The sequence below is a fragment of the Pimephales promelas genome, chromosome 11 (assembly GCF_988280905.1).
Source record: "Pimephales promelas chromosome 11, fPimPro1.hap1.1, whole genome shotgun sequence".
NCBI lineage: Eukaryota > Metazoa > Chordata > Actinopteri > Cypriniformes > Leuciscidae > Pimephales > Pimephales promelas.
Window position 1 is genome coordinate 6,300,014 of NC_142779.1, and position 14,933 is coordinate 6,314,946.

The 14,933-nt window shown below is 36.8% G+C and overlaps 1 protein-coding gene across 7 annotated transcripts in view; it reads right to left on the reverse strand.

Moving 5' to 3' along the window:
• The window catches only part of gbf1 (golgi brefeldin A resistant guanine nucleotide exchange factor 1), a 90,475-nt gene extending 75,620 nt beyond the window's left edge, over window positions 1–14,855 (reverse strand). For 6 of the 7 annotated variants that reach the window (XM_039671829.2, XM_089116822.1, XM_039671824.2 and 3 more), the window contains exons 1-3: window positions 14,699–14,855; window positions 12,610–12,712; window positions 11,154–11,220 (exon numbers count right to left, since the gene is read on the reverse strand). In XM_039671829.2, the coding sequence (XP_039527763.2) occupies window positions 11,154–11,220; window positions 12,610–12,705 (163 nt within the window). In that variant the 5' untranslated portion in view covers window positions 12,706–12,712; window positions 14,699–14,855. Of the gene's footprint in view, window positions 1–11,153; window positions 11,221–12,609; window positions 12,713–14,698 lie in introns of those variants that run through there. The other variant, XM_089116823.1, reaches the window with a different exon arrangement.
• Window positions 14,856–14,933: the final 78 nt, after the last annotated feature.

A 14,933-nucleotide genomic window follows, 5' to 3' on the forward strand; every position in this document is an offset into this window, starting at 1 on the left:
TGAAGCATGTACTGTGGATTTACAGAGCTAAAGTAACACTTCAACACACCTTCAAGCATTTCATTATTCAAGCCCAAGTGCTTAAGCTAGAGAATAGACTGTTCTACGCATCGACATTTGATGATGCATTCCACACAATGAAATGGGGGTACACAGTAATGCGTTACAACCAAAATATATTTGTTCCTGGTGTTTGTTTCAGGCTTCTAGATAACAGTACTGCATCAAAAGTGACATACATTCACCAAATTGCAAAATTGACACGGTTTTCAGATAAGTTAAATGAACATAACATTACTTCCCCCGTCTCACATCGGGCCACATTAGTGAAACATGAGTGAAATAAATTTGTGAGTAGAACATTTGCACAGCTGTTCTGACATTTTCATTTTTTTTTTATTTTTATAAAAGTGTTTGCATTCTCAAAATGTTAGTTCCTTCTCCCAACATGCATAAGTGGTGAGTAAATCCAAGTTTTTTTTTTTTACACAAAAAAAATGACACTGCATTTTGATAATGCTATTTACCATATTAATATAGAATTGGTTAACTAATTAGTTAAGTGTGAAAAAGTTAGTACAGTAGTATTTGTCTGGAGGCTAAAGACATTAAAATCATTTTTGTTAGGATTATGGCTAAGGAGTCTCTTTTGCATTTATGCAATTTGAAGACGAACCATGAGAAAAGAGTCCAGAAGATCCCACCGCATTCCTGCACACGTAATTCATGGGCGGGGATTATGCAAATTGTGAATGAGCACCTTTTTTACGAATAATTGGAATACATTAACATGCATGCATGTAATAATAAAATCTAAGTTTTATTATGCATGTGTGAATGTTGAAGAATTTATGGGATTGTCCTTGTTACATGCAAATTATTCAGAATTGGCTCATATTTATGAAAGTTTCATGAAAAAGGGCATACTGTTTAGATGCAAACTTCTGCCATTGTTTAAGCCAATGATCAAGATGATGAAACCTTGATCATTGGCTTGATCAATGTTAACAATGTTGGCACTTTTTGGGGAAAGTAACCCCAAGTTTTCTCAATCAATCATAAAAAAAAAAAAAATTTACTCATGACAATTTAGACTTGTCAACAAATCATAGAAATTAGCAATCTGCGGTATCAGTTACAAGGTTAAAACATAAGCAAGTATTCTCTTCTTAGCTCTCATTAAGACGAGAAAGGGCAAAGAGGATCCAGGGACAGTTGAGAATTGTTTTGTGATGGAAACCTAGGACAGCAGATTGGGCGTAATGGAAGAAGGCCTCCCACCTCAGGGGACAGCAGTTGTAAATTCCTTCGAGTGAACCTCTCGTTATTCAACAGGTTAGGCTCCTATCTCATCTCTTTGACATTCACATCGGACAGTAACCCTACCTTTAAACATTCAGCTTAGCATTAAAGGTTAATGATAAGTAGTTTGGACATTACGTATGTTTCACAAAATGGTGCAATGTCAGCACAAGGCAAATATCAAGTCTGCTCTAACAATTATGGTCAATTTGTTAGATCTAGGACAAAATGTGACAGTCTGTCACATCGTTCTGTCACACTTCACAACTATAGGACTAGTTCAGAGTCCACGAGTCCATCGTGACCTATCCCTCATGCTGAATTCAGTGAAGTCGACTAGATTATCATCTAACTTGCGTCCATATATATCGTTGCTTCAATTAACTAGCATGTTTTGTTTCATGGAATACATGGAGTACTCTGAAATGCAAGAATACATCTTGTGTAAAATACCAATGAGAAACGTCCCACAATGGTAAGATGCAAAAGTAGCATTTTACAACTTTAATTAATCCTTAAACTACCCGTGTCCACAACTTTGTCATAAAATCAAATTTGACAATTGTTATTTTATGGAATTTTGCAATATTTGATTTATCCGTGCAGATCTTTTTTTTTTTTTTTTTTAAATCAAGTAATCCCCCTCCCACTTGCAGTGATATTTCTTCTCTAATGATGCGTTTACTGGCACGAGGGCGGGGAAACCCGTCACAAACATGACATCACAGCAATACCAAAATCACAACCATCCAATAATCCAATCAATTGCCAATGGACAAAACCAAATCCCATCCTACATTTTTTTCATTATTCATGAAGTGGTTTCACTCGGATATACATCACAAAATAAGGAAGAAAAGACTGGCAACGTCCATTTTAAAAATTAGACAAATGTGGAGCATAAAGAACAAAAGCTCAAGCAGAACATGACAACCAATTGAAAAAGCAAAGCATTGTATAAAGAAATGAAGCGATAAAATGATTTCCTAATATCTGTCTTGTAAGTCATTAATGTTCTTTCAGTCTGTATTATTCGGTAACTTTAAACCTGAAGTGACTTCCCTGCCCGAGCATTCATCACATTGATACTGAGAACATTCACACTGTACTTTCTATTTGTTTGCCATCTCAGATGATGTTACCAAGGACATGAGTGGCAGACACTCATGTTTTTCCCCTCACTTCCCTTGAAGGGCAAAGGGAATTTATTTGCACCATGTGCCATCATAAGTAAACACATTTGCAGATGTTTTGGTCTGATCAGACTTATGACCATGCTCGTTTCTGTTTGTTTGACAGATCATATTCTTGCAGATCATGTAGGTATGATATACAAGCACAAATTAAATGGCAGAGAGTCCAGAGGGTCTCAAAGGAGCAGGATATTCCCACATGCCCCAAGAGAAACCCTGGTTGGGACGCCAGCACAGGCACAGCTGTTGGCCTGAGACAGCTCACACTTGACCTTGAGCTATAGTTCACTATCCATGTGTGTGTTAAGACTGAAACAGAGGACACCAGCAGCCAGTTGCATAAACTGCTTAGACTAGACTTCAAAACTTTTTTTACAGTTACATAAAAAGGTGGATAAAAAGTTAAATTGTCTAATTTGAATCCAAAAAGATGAGCAACAAGCAATTAGCAAAGGGGTAATAAATTAATTAGTACTTAAGACACATTCTTGAAGTGGCTATGCTTATCCCGTGTCAAAAAAACAATATCACAACGTTAAAAATCTTTGCTTTTTACTTTAACCTCTTAACTGTCACCCCGTTTTTTTAAATAGACATGGAAATGCACATTTCAAACTTAAATGGTTGTAATTCAAGAATGATTTGGAATATAGACGTAAAATTGGTCTTGTTTTAAAGAAGACATTTGACAGATTTTTGTCGAAGTGAAATAAATTAAGAAAGGGACACAAAAAAGCTATAGCAGTTTATGGAAATGTGCAAGAATTTAAGATGAATTTTATATAAAATATATATTTTCAAAACCCGGGCTACTCTAAAACCGCAGAAAAATCAAAGCCAAAAACCTGAACAAGTTGTGTTTAAAATTTTAGTTTGATATCTCAAAAAATGAGCTTTCTGTGAGATTTTGTTTGGGCGCAGTACCAAACTTTTTCAGTAGTGCACAACCAGACTCCATTACTGCCCAATATAAGGGCGCCTCCATTTACAAATGTGTTTTGAGTGATCTGAACCATCATTTACACACTTTTCATAGAGATCCTATTCAGTAGTATGGGAAGTTTGGCAGATTTTGACCTGAATTCAACCTCTAAAAAAACACATACAAATAACACACGTGCGTTATAGCTGCCTGTCACATTATAAATGGTGAATTTATTATTATTTTTTTTTAATATTAAGCAAACAAAAATTTCCTGCTACTGATCCAGTTCATTTTGTTAGTCCCAAATTGCTTAGCAACCTTGGGGGAAAAGCTCATAACCATCCAAACAAAAATGACATGATATATGTGTAGTATGATATGTCAAGTAACGATTCAAATATGCATACATATGGACAGGGGCGGAGCTACATGGTGGCCAGGGGGGGCCACGGCCACCATTGGTCAAGGCTCGGCCCCCCTGCCGGCCCCCCCCCCCCCTCCCAACCTCACGGGAAAATAAATTTAATAATAATAAAAAATAAAAACTCCAGTAACGGTCTAAAAAGGAAGCTGAAATGTATGCATTTTTTAATCAAGTCATTGATTTGTCACTTACGCTATAAGCCCCATATTAGCAACATGTTGGGTCTCGCCCCCATCAACAGTGCGAGACATAACGTGCCTGCATTCTGACAGCGCTTGGGCTGTTTACACCTGGCCACTTCATGCGTTTTCTCAGATCGGATAGCTATCTGATTTATCAAAACGATTCCATTTACACCTGGTCACATAAATGTGTTTTTGCAAAATGGATATAAATCCGATCTTCAATTCCCGCGTTATATGCGGATTTAATGAAGTGCACGTCACCGAAAGCAACAGATATGAGTTGGATTTTATTGATCATCGGCTATATTCAAAATCAGCAAAGACGGTGAAAAGAGAGAGCGGCAACAGAACTGGTAAGATCATTTCGTTTCTTTACTTTTAATGAAGATGGTAGTGTTAATCGTCTGCGACTTACTTTCACTTTGATTAGCGATTGCGGCGCGTTGGCTTGCGTTCAGCCGCTCATCTGAGGTGATGCGCGTCGCAGTAGCGTCGTCATATCTGACTAAAATAGCATGACATGTAGCCTGTAACACGCTCTCACGCGTTTCTTTTTTTTACCATTTTTGGGAGTATTAACATTTACATATGTGGTTTCAAGAACCAGATGCATTTACACTTGTCCAGTTTCGTCTGGAATGCGGCCCAGACCACCTTCTGAAGTGGTTTGAGCGTTTGGATTCAAATCCGTCTCGAATGCGTTTCGGGGGGCATTTACACCAGGTCTTTTCACGATCGAAAACGCATGAAGTGGCCAGGTGTAAACGGCCCCTATAATGTAGCATAGGGTTCTTTAATCAACTCCGAAGGACATTTTAAGGTTCAAAACTGACAAGAAAGAACCCTTTTGGCTCAAATGTTTTTTAAAGGCTTTTATTCATTCATATATTACATTATTCTGCAACATTTGTAGTTGTTATTAAATTATTGTTTATTAAACTGTTGTAGTAACTTAATATCACATTTTAATCATGCAGATTTTTGGAGGATAAAAAGTGAAATGGCACTCTTCGTCTGATATTGATTAATTAAATTTTTTAACCACCATATTGAATTTTGTGATCATTCACATGCATTGCATTTTAAGGGTTCCAAATACGTAACGCTTTAGAACCTTTTAAGGTTCTATATTGAACCTTTTCTTCTAAGAGTGTAATTGTTACAGCAGACACAAAGCGAACAGAACATTTCAGGGTAACACTTTAAAATACGGTTCCTTCGATAATGAATAACTACACAAGAACCAATGAGTAACACAATATTAACAATCTAGTAGCTAACTATTATAACTCTGATTAACAAACTAGTAAGTAATAGCGCACAGACGGAAGTGGTAGTTCACTATTAAGTAATCAATAACTTCTATTTTTTAATACTTCCCAGAGAACTACTGAAAAAGTTTATTAACAATCTAGTAACTACTATTAACTAAAATAAACTCTTATTAACGAATTAGTAAGTAATAGCTCACAGATGAAAGTGTTACTAGATACTTCTGTGGGAATTACTAATTATTTAGATCCGTATTATAAAGTGAAGATCATTGGAACTAACTAGTAATGACTCAAGTGTTACTACATGATCTAGTCATGATTTGTGCAACCGTTGTAACTTGTTGTATTATCACAAATAAATTGGATGTTGCACTTAAAATGCAATGGTTTACCTAAAGAAATTATCGCCTAATATGACAATTCATATTGTGTCTTTCTGTCATTTGCACTAAAACATCCCTGTCTCATGTTAAGGTCCCTAACCCCTCCCATAATGATGACGCATTGCACTCGCACATTTATCAATTAGACATTATTAGTGTCATAAGGGAGTTCAATCCATTGTTTATGGCCTGACGAGCCACGTGTGAGTTTTAGTAATAGTAGTTTTTGACAATCAAGTGCCACCCCAAATAAAAGACTGGCACAAGCTGGCCCCCCCAGAAATAATGTCCTGGCTACGCCCCTGCATATGGAGACAAGAACTACAAAATACTGTACTCAAGGCCTGTCAAAGGCATTGCAAATTTCTTAATAAAGAAGACACATTCAAAGGATTCCTCCACAGCCCATTGTTCAAGAGATGAAGAGATTACAGAAAGTGCCTGAAAAGAACCAGCGATCAAAGTATCACTGTAGTGTTTACTACAAAACTCAGTCGACATCCAATCATCGGATGGTGTGGTCTGACCTATTAGAGGAGGACTTTCTTTAGTACCTGAAAACCAAACGGGAGGAAATGCTAGGGGTACAGTAGGGTAAGTGAGAGAGTTGTCAGTCAAACAAAGCTCTGGAATTGGATCTACCAGGTGGCGTCTTTAAACCTGTATTTGTATGAATAAAAATGAGAGGATTTAGTCTGTCGGCTTCCTCTACAGACTTGTCAAAAACCTGACCTTTGACGCGAAGGGAGGGGGGAGGGTTGGAGGAAGATTCAAAGCTCTAAAGGACTAAAGCTTGGGCTGACTAGTGTATAAAAAGGGAATACTATGAGAAGGCGAGACATCTTCATTCCAACAGTCGTTTCCTCCCCTCCTATTTGCTTCAATGGTTCGAGATTCGATGTAGAGCGGATATCAAAAACATCCCACAGAATTACCTGACCTCAAACTGAATCCTAGTTCTCAATTTGATGTTAAACAGACCACGTTTCATAGCTAGAATATCTCCCTTACAAAACCAATAGATTCCTTTAGCAGTTGTCCACCAAGCTACACAAGATCTAAACCTTATTTCTCCAATACCAGTACGTTTTTGGATTTCAAAACAGTGCGTCTGAGCACAAACCCCAGAATACACTGACATCCATTTGCAACCCCAAGTTGCTTGTTTGTAATTCCAGAGGGATTCCGGATTAACAAGACCATCTGACTGGCTTCTGCTGCCAACAGAGGACTATTGTACTTTATGTTTATTTTATAAATTGGCAAAAATGTAAATATTATATACTAAAATAATGGTCCTGGAGGCAATTATAACTATCCATTTTCAATTAAAACTTAAAGCAAAAGGCTCTCAACTCTTCTTATCAATGCATGACATCAATGCAAGTAAGGCAACTGTCTTACTTTCCACAGAATAAAGTTAGTCAGATTTTGATGTCCCTTTAACACATTTTACAACAGCTAAAATCATTCCATATAACTTTCCCTCAAATCAAGACGGAAAATGCAAAAGTCTGCAGATTCGGTCTGGGCATGCTTATCAGCAACTAAGCGCAGCTCACTCCAAGAGTCTTGTGCAAATAACACCAGATGAAATAGATCATTGCTGTCACCACCTTCATGCTTGAGATTCCAAGACAAAAGACAAATCGAAAACTCAGCGATGACTTCAGTATGTCAGTCAAAAAAAAAGTAGGGTACTTATGGTATCTATAACAATATGTAACCTAAATATCTGGGCCCGTATTCATGAAGAATCTTAATGCAAAGAGTAGCTCCTACACTCTTAGAATAAAGTGCTGTTCATTGGTGTTCTATGAAGCACAGAGTTCTTTACTCAACTCCAAAGAACCTTTTATGCTAAAAAAAGGTTCTATAATGACAAGAAAGAACCCTTTTGGCACAAAGGTTATTTGTAGACTATTATTCATTCATATATTACATTATTCTGCAACATTTTGTAGTGGTAATTAAATTATTGTTTATTAAATTGTTGTAATAACTTAATATCACATTTTAATTATGTTGATTTTTTGAGGAGAAAACTGAAATGGCACTCTTTGTGTGATATTGATTACCTATATAAAATTATATAAACATATACATTTTCTAACTCCCATATCTTGAATTTTGTGATCATTCACATGCATTCACAAATACATTTTAGGGTTTTGATGTTTGTCAATAATATGAAATATTTAATCCGCAAAGGACAAAACAAATGATAATGAATGAACCCAAAAGGTTCCCTAAAGGGTTCTTATTATAGAACCCTTAAAAAGGGTTCTGTATAGAACCTTTTAGCGGTTCCAAATACATAGCGCGGATAGAACCTTTTAAGGTTCTATATAGAACCTTTACTTCTAAAATGTAGTGACAAAATTCTAAGAAAATTCTTAGAAACGTGGGCGTTTACTCTCAAAATTAAAGAAAAAATCCTAGAAAAAAATAATTCAGAGAGAATCTTGGAGGTCTTAAGAGTTTCGTTAGCAGAGGAGAAAATGGAAGAAAGATGAAGAGGGAGAGGAAATGTGTTGCAGAGAGTGGATGACAGTGAGTTAGTAAGATGCTATAGATTGACACCCATCCCAAATTTTTCTTTAAGGATGGCCTTCTGTTCATCCACTAACTGGGCTGACGGTAAACACCATTCCTCTGTGTCTAATAGGGCTTTCTCTCCTTCTTGGTTTTGATTCCATGTTTGTTACATTAAAACCAACCAATATTCAAACCACCACTTAAATAGACATGCCAGCACTCAGTGTAATTGGAAAGTGTTGAACAATTTCTATCATTCAAAGCCAATCATTAAAATCACAATTTTCCTGCTTGGAAAACCAACCAATCACAGTCTTCAAAAGATTGTGTCATACAAAGAAACAGGATCAACCCCGCCTCCTCACTAAGTTGAAAGTTTTCTACTCAGAGTTGTTCTCAGATTCGTCCCGAATCGCTCTTAAGCTAAGACTCCCACATAAAAGTTTTTTAAGCTAAATTAAGAGTTTTTTGAGAGGATTCTTACGATCTTTATGAATACGGGTGCAAATGAAATAGGTACATTTCTATTTAATCTGCTACTTAAAGAATTTTTCCAACATGCAAATCCAAATTGTGGGGGGGTTGCACACTTCACAACATGCAAACTTTTTTGTCTTGTTCAGCACATCTGACCTAAAACCAGCCTACAACAAACACTGCATGAATCAAGTGTAGAGAGGTAGCTTAAGTACCAACACATGTTTCTGATGTACTAAACTCAAGACTGGAAACTCTTTGTTTCACAAATACAAAAATGGCCTCATTCAAGACAAGAACACTTTTTTTGTGGAGGGAGAGACAACACTTCCTTTCCCAGAACAATCCATCTCTCGGGTTGACAAGTCTCCCTGCTATATTTACCCAACCTAAACTGCAGATGATATACTTCCAGCTGCATTCTGCCGCCATACGGCACATGTGCCTGCCAATCAAACGGCTGGTGCAGCGGAAGGAGAAATGAAACCTTTATCAAGTCAGTGAAAGTGGCTAGTAAACCTTTGGAGCTAATCCACATTTCCTTTGGCGGTATCTTTTGTTGTTGGCTAAGATAAAATGGCCACAATGTGAATGGAATTACAGGCTTTCATTAAGAAGACAGCTGGGCTATTTAAGAGATACATATATAAATTTAATTCACAGTCCACTGAGCCAAAACACTGGCAACACCAGATCCCATTCAACCCATTTTATCAATCTTGAAAAGGCATTGAGCAATATTTGTACACTTAGTTCTCACTAAGTGCTTATGGTTTTAGATCTATTATTAAGAGACAATTAGTAAAACAAAGCAATCAGTGAAATAAAGGCTGGTTATTTGCCTTCAAGCTTTTCAGTGATCAAAGGATGGGCATAACTTACAGCCACTTGTTTGATTCCTCCAGAAATAACGGCGCACATTAATTTGCATCCTACAATACTGTTCAAAAGTTAGGGGTGAGCAAGAATTTAAGATATATTCAGCAAGGATGCATTAAATTAACCAACAAACCAGCATACTACAATGATTTCTGAAGGATCGTGTGACACTGAAGACTGGAGTAATGATGATAAAAAAATCAGCTTTGCCATCACAGGAATAAATTATATTTTAAAATCTATTAAAATAGAAAACGATTACTTTAAGGTGTAATAATATTTCACAATATTACTGTTATTTTTGATCAAATAAATGTAGCCTTGGTGAGCACAACAAATACTACATATCCCAGTAGTGTAGCTTGGAAAACAAGCTAACATCACCCATTTTATTCACGATGAAGTAGGTGAATGAAAGTCAGCACTTGCTCAACAACACAAGAGAACTAACAAGGCCTTTGCTGTGGGGTCTGAGGGGGAGTTTGGTAGATTTCTGCCTGGGTCCGCTCCAGACACAGCCGCTCCTGTCCATCTCAGAGCAGCAGTATTCTCCAGAGAGCGGACTCCTGTCCAGGGCTTCCATTACAGAGGCATGACGACATACAGACAGAGCAGAGAGCTGCTGCACATCTCATCAACTCGCACCCCTCCATTAATACACAGAAATTCACTATGATGAATCAGGCTGGCATGCTTAAGCAGGACTTTTAGCAACCAAATGGAAGTCATGGTAGTCGAGACTCGAGATAGTTTGTGTCCTCTTACCTAAAAGACTGTTTTAATCAGTCATCACACTCATTAAAGTTACATTAATGTTACTTGAACACAAAAGCTCTTAAGATTCTAGTGTAATTCTGTAAACAAGCCATAGATGTCACTGTTGTGGACATAAGTGAGCACTTTATAGTAAATAAAGTTAGTGGAATTGTGGAAATACCACAACACAGCGTCACAGTAAGAATGAATTTTCTTGTCTTTTTCAACAGAGGAACAATTGCATAAAAACATAGCATAACATTTACCTTAGCTGTCCTATTCATTAAGAGGTATTTGGATAACTTAATGAACAAACACTGACATAGTTTCCATGGGACCCCAAAAATGATAAGGTGGCATAAACGCCCAATAATAAGACATTGAGAAAGATAATATTGACTGATTTGAAAAGGCCATGCCTTTTCTCAAAGGAAATTTAGCATACACCTGGTTAAATATGCTTTGGTTCTGTAGCAGGAAAGAGGCACTTTGGCGAATGATAAATGAGTCTGTTTAGTTTGATCCCATCTGGCGTGGTTCAGTCTAGTCTTAAATAAAGGAAACGAAAAAATGGTGCTGTGTCAAAATGCCACAAAATACTTACGTTTAGGACTTTGTCAACAAAAATCTGTTTTATGAGGATTTAGATGGAAAGGGGCATTTCAACAGCTACTGTTACAAAATGAAGAGGCTGGATGAATGGACTCCAAAAGGACAGAAGTGTCTAGTCTAGTCACCATTTTAGTTAATTACTCATTTACTGCAATCCGGAGTTTGGTCAAAATGATATGTTCAAAATTAAATGATCAAATCTAACCTTTTATGTTATTGAGGGTGTCTTTCAAGAGGCTGAAGCTGTTGAGTAGTGGGTCCTGTTCTTCATCCTGTCAAAGAATGAGGAACATTTTAGCATTCCAGTTAGCAACTTGTCATATGATTTCACTAATTGATATGTTATTTAAATATGGGATGCATTATGTATGGATCCCTTATCAGTTATTGACCAATATTAGAGATTTTTCATCGATTGGTGATATGATTTTCTATATGGGTTGGTACTGGATATTTAACTCTGCATGCAAATTTCTCCTATTATTATTATTACTACTATTACATTTACCTTTAACACTCACTTAAACTTCATCTTAGGGTGCTTTCACGCTAGCACTTTTGGTACTGTATGTACCCAGGTTTGATTGAAATTTGAGTTCGGTTCCCTTGGATGATGTGAACGCTGTTCTCTGAGCAGTCTGGTACAGTTTGCTGCTGATATGAACACAATCGCACTAAATCGCAGAAGTGAACATGCTATTAATGATATATTATTAGATAAAAACTCTCCAGACGAGCGTAACTGATGCACTGCAAGCAGAAAGCTGCATATTTCATTTCTGCTTCTCTTCGACTTTCTTTTAGGTCATTTGCAGTATATTCGAGGCAGATCGGCGCAAGTGCCGTTACATGCTGAAGCTTTGGAAACAAAACCAATGGTTCAAAAACTAAAATATTAAACTGAGGTTAGCAACACTGTGCATTTGCATATTGCTGGCTTCTCCTGCACAGTCATTACCAAGCAATGGGGTAAAAAACAGCTTCTGCTTTGATGACGCAAACACATCGCAGTTCTGACCCAAATAATATTATCTGAACACAGTCCAGCGGGGGCCGAGGGAGGGGGGGGGGGGCAACTGAACTCGGGTTCGAAACAGGCAATAAAACCAAGTGTGAAAGCAGCACCCTTAAAAATCATTTAACATTGCACTGTTAAATGTAATCTTTAGCACATCTCAAAATGAAAATCAAGTTTTGTAATGTAGACATGCATTTTCTATAAAGATCCTATGAAACGATATGTATTGTAAAAAAAAACATACAAATAAAAGTGAATTGAATTAATGCCTAAACTCACTTTTAGCATTTAAACAACTGATTTCAATGTTTTCTTTTTTTCTTTTAGACAAAGCTATAGAATTATCTGTTACCAGCTAGCTTGTAACGTGAAAATATGTATTGCCGTATCAATTTCAGCAATAACTTTAATATCCCAATAACTTATATATTCAAGAATTGAGAAACATATGGCCATTAAATGAATTTTGAGAATGTGTCCTCATAACAACAGATTTTATATATTACAAATCATCATAGATGGAGTGACTAAGATCAGTAGTATATGGTCAGGCTAAATATCACTTCATATATCTATAATGGGACATCAGACCATTTCAGATAATTACAATGTTCTTAAAATAAATCTAAACTGAATTACTTACCAATGGAGTATGGGTACTCCATCTAGAGTTCCTCTTGATAGCAGACACAACAACAGAAATCTCCCCTTGAACGATGTATATATTCTTGTCCACCATAGTGAATCTAGAGTGCAATTAGAGATATGCAATTACACACAAGTAATAATCTCAAAAATTTGTAAAATAAATAAATAAATAAATAAAAAATTCTAGCATTTCGAGAATAAAGTCTGAATATTTCGAGAATAAAGTCTGAATATTTCGAGAAAGTCGAAAAATTTGGGGAATGAAGTTAGAATACACACCCTCAAACAACGGTAGGGTAAACACTGTTATATATGATCATCCTAGTCGGACAGCTCAACTAGACCAGAGCTTAAGCTAGTGGTAATATCTGTGTAAACTAAAGCATCAGGCAATGCAGCAGAAAGGTAGAATCAGCTCAGACTTCATTATGCCATATAGTGTCTTGTGGGGGCAAGAAAGGCAGCACAGAAGTCCAAAAAAATTTTAATGTCTCCAACCCCAATAATATTAGAAATCAGACCATCCATACAACTTTCAGGATCAAAGAGGCTCTGTGTAACCAAGCAAACGTACTTACAGAAACTTCAGAAAGTATTTCCAATAGCCTCTGTATCTTCTAAAAAAAATCTACTAGTTTAGTTTATGCAGAAAGACAAATGTTTGGCTCATGTACTGGTAGGTTAAACTTAAGCCCATCAAACCCATGGTTTTATGGGATTCACAACAGAGTGGTGCAGGGATGACGTCAAAACCCAGAAGTAATTCACCAGTGGCCACCTTAGTATATAGATAAGAATGTTTGGTCATCAGAAAGAAGCTATCTATATGCGGGGTTTTGAAATCATTAATTTCATAATTAATATCAAAATATCCATACTTTTTTTTTTTTTTTTTTAGAAAAGTCATGTTAAAATGCCAGTATCAAAATACTAAGCTTTTTTGAGGAACATTTATAAGTACATCTCTCAGTCATCATTGCACTGATTTACATAATTTGCCCCCCACAATAACACAACAGAGCTTTGATGATAAAACTAAGTGTCAAGTCTGTCATCTGATATTTACATTTTATGAAAGAAGTCTTCTGTATGGTTATAAAAACCTTATTGATTGTACATTACAAGCTATCCGAATTTAGTCATGATATAAATATCAGTAACTGTACAAAATTGCATATTTTAGCTAAGTTTGTGTAAAAAAAGGGTTCCATAATGAGTTTCATATTCTCTTATATCAGTGTAACTTATATACACTGCATCTGCTGTGTAGTACATACAGCATCCTCCTCTGAACCTACGCATAATGAAGAGAAATTATGTAACTCTAAAGTCAAACATCTTAGCATAAACTTCAACCCAACTAATGAAGCACAACTTGAATGCTCTCTTACAAGACGGCCCGCGTCATTCAGTGACGATGGCCACGTAAGGTACTAACAACCAGCATCATGATGCTATAGCACATCTTCATGACAACCATTAGGTACACAGCAATAGATCAGTAACTTTGAACAGTATTAGTAATAACAGCATCTAGATAACAAACAATCTGTCTCACTGCGCTGTACAAAGGTTGACGAGGAGTGGGAGTTGATTATAGCTGAAATGATCAGTAGGCCAATAAGCTTAGCGAGCTTGCTAGCAAAGCTTGTCAATGGCAAAGTACACCGTGTTCAGCGACCTGCAAATGATCACATATGAACATATATCTTCTACTTTGATGTGCGACTATGAATGAGAAAAACAAAAGACTTATGAATAATCAACAGAGCTGATGATGCATCCTACCAACCTGTCAACAAGCTAGCAATTGGTTTGTCATGCTGACTAGTGCCGCTAAACTGCACATATAAAGGTGTGAAATGAGACCTCGTTTTGTTTTATAAGAGCTCGTGTCTCTTTCTGCGTGGACTCGTCTGTCGGAAAACAGAAAAACATGAAAACACTGCTGTTGACTCTGTGGCAGCGAATCCAAAATGGCGTTCAGATTCATTTCCACTCGTTTGGCTAACTAGTTTAGCAGGCTACAAAAAGCGTACAGACAAGTAATAATGCAGCAATGACTGCGTTGAATAAAGGCTTACATCTTAGACAGTTCCACGTAGAGTTGTCATGCCCTGATGTTTTTCTGTTAAATCACTAGACAGATATTCTGTCACCGGTAGGTAATCTCCACCACAGGCAAACTTACTGACGTGGAAATGGTGTAGGCGCACACTAACTTGATACTTCCTGTCAACTGACAGCTGTTTCAGCCAATGGTCTTCTGACTCTAAGTCTTACTTCCCGTCTATTTAAAAACAGATTAGTTCGTTATTT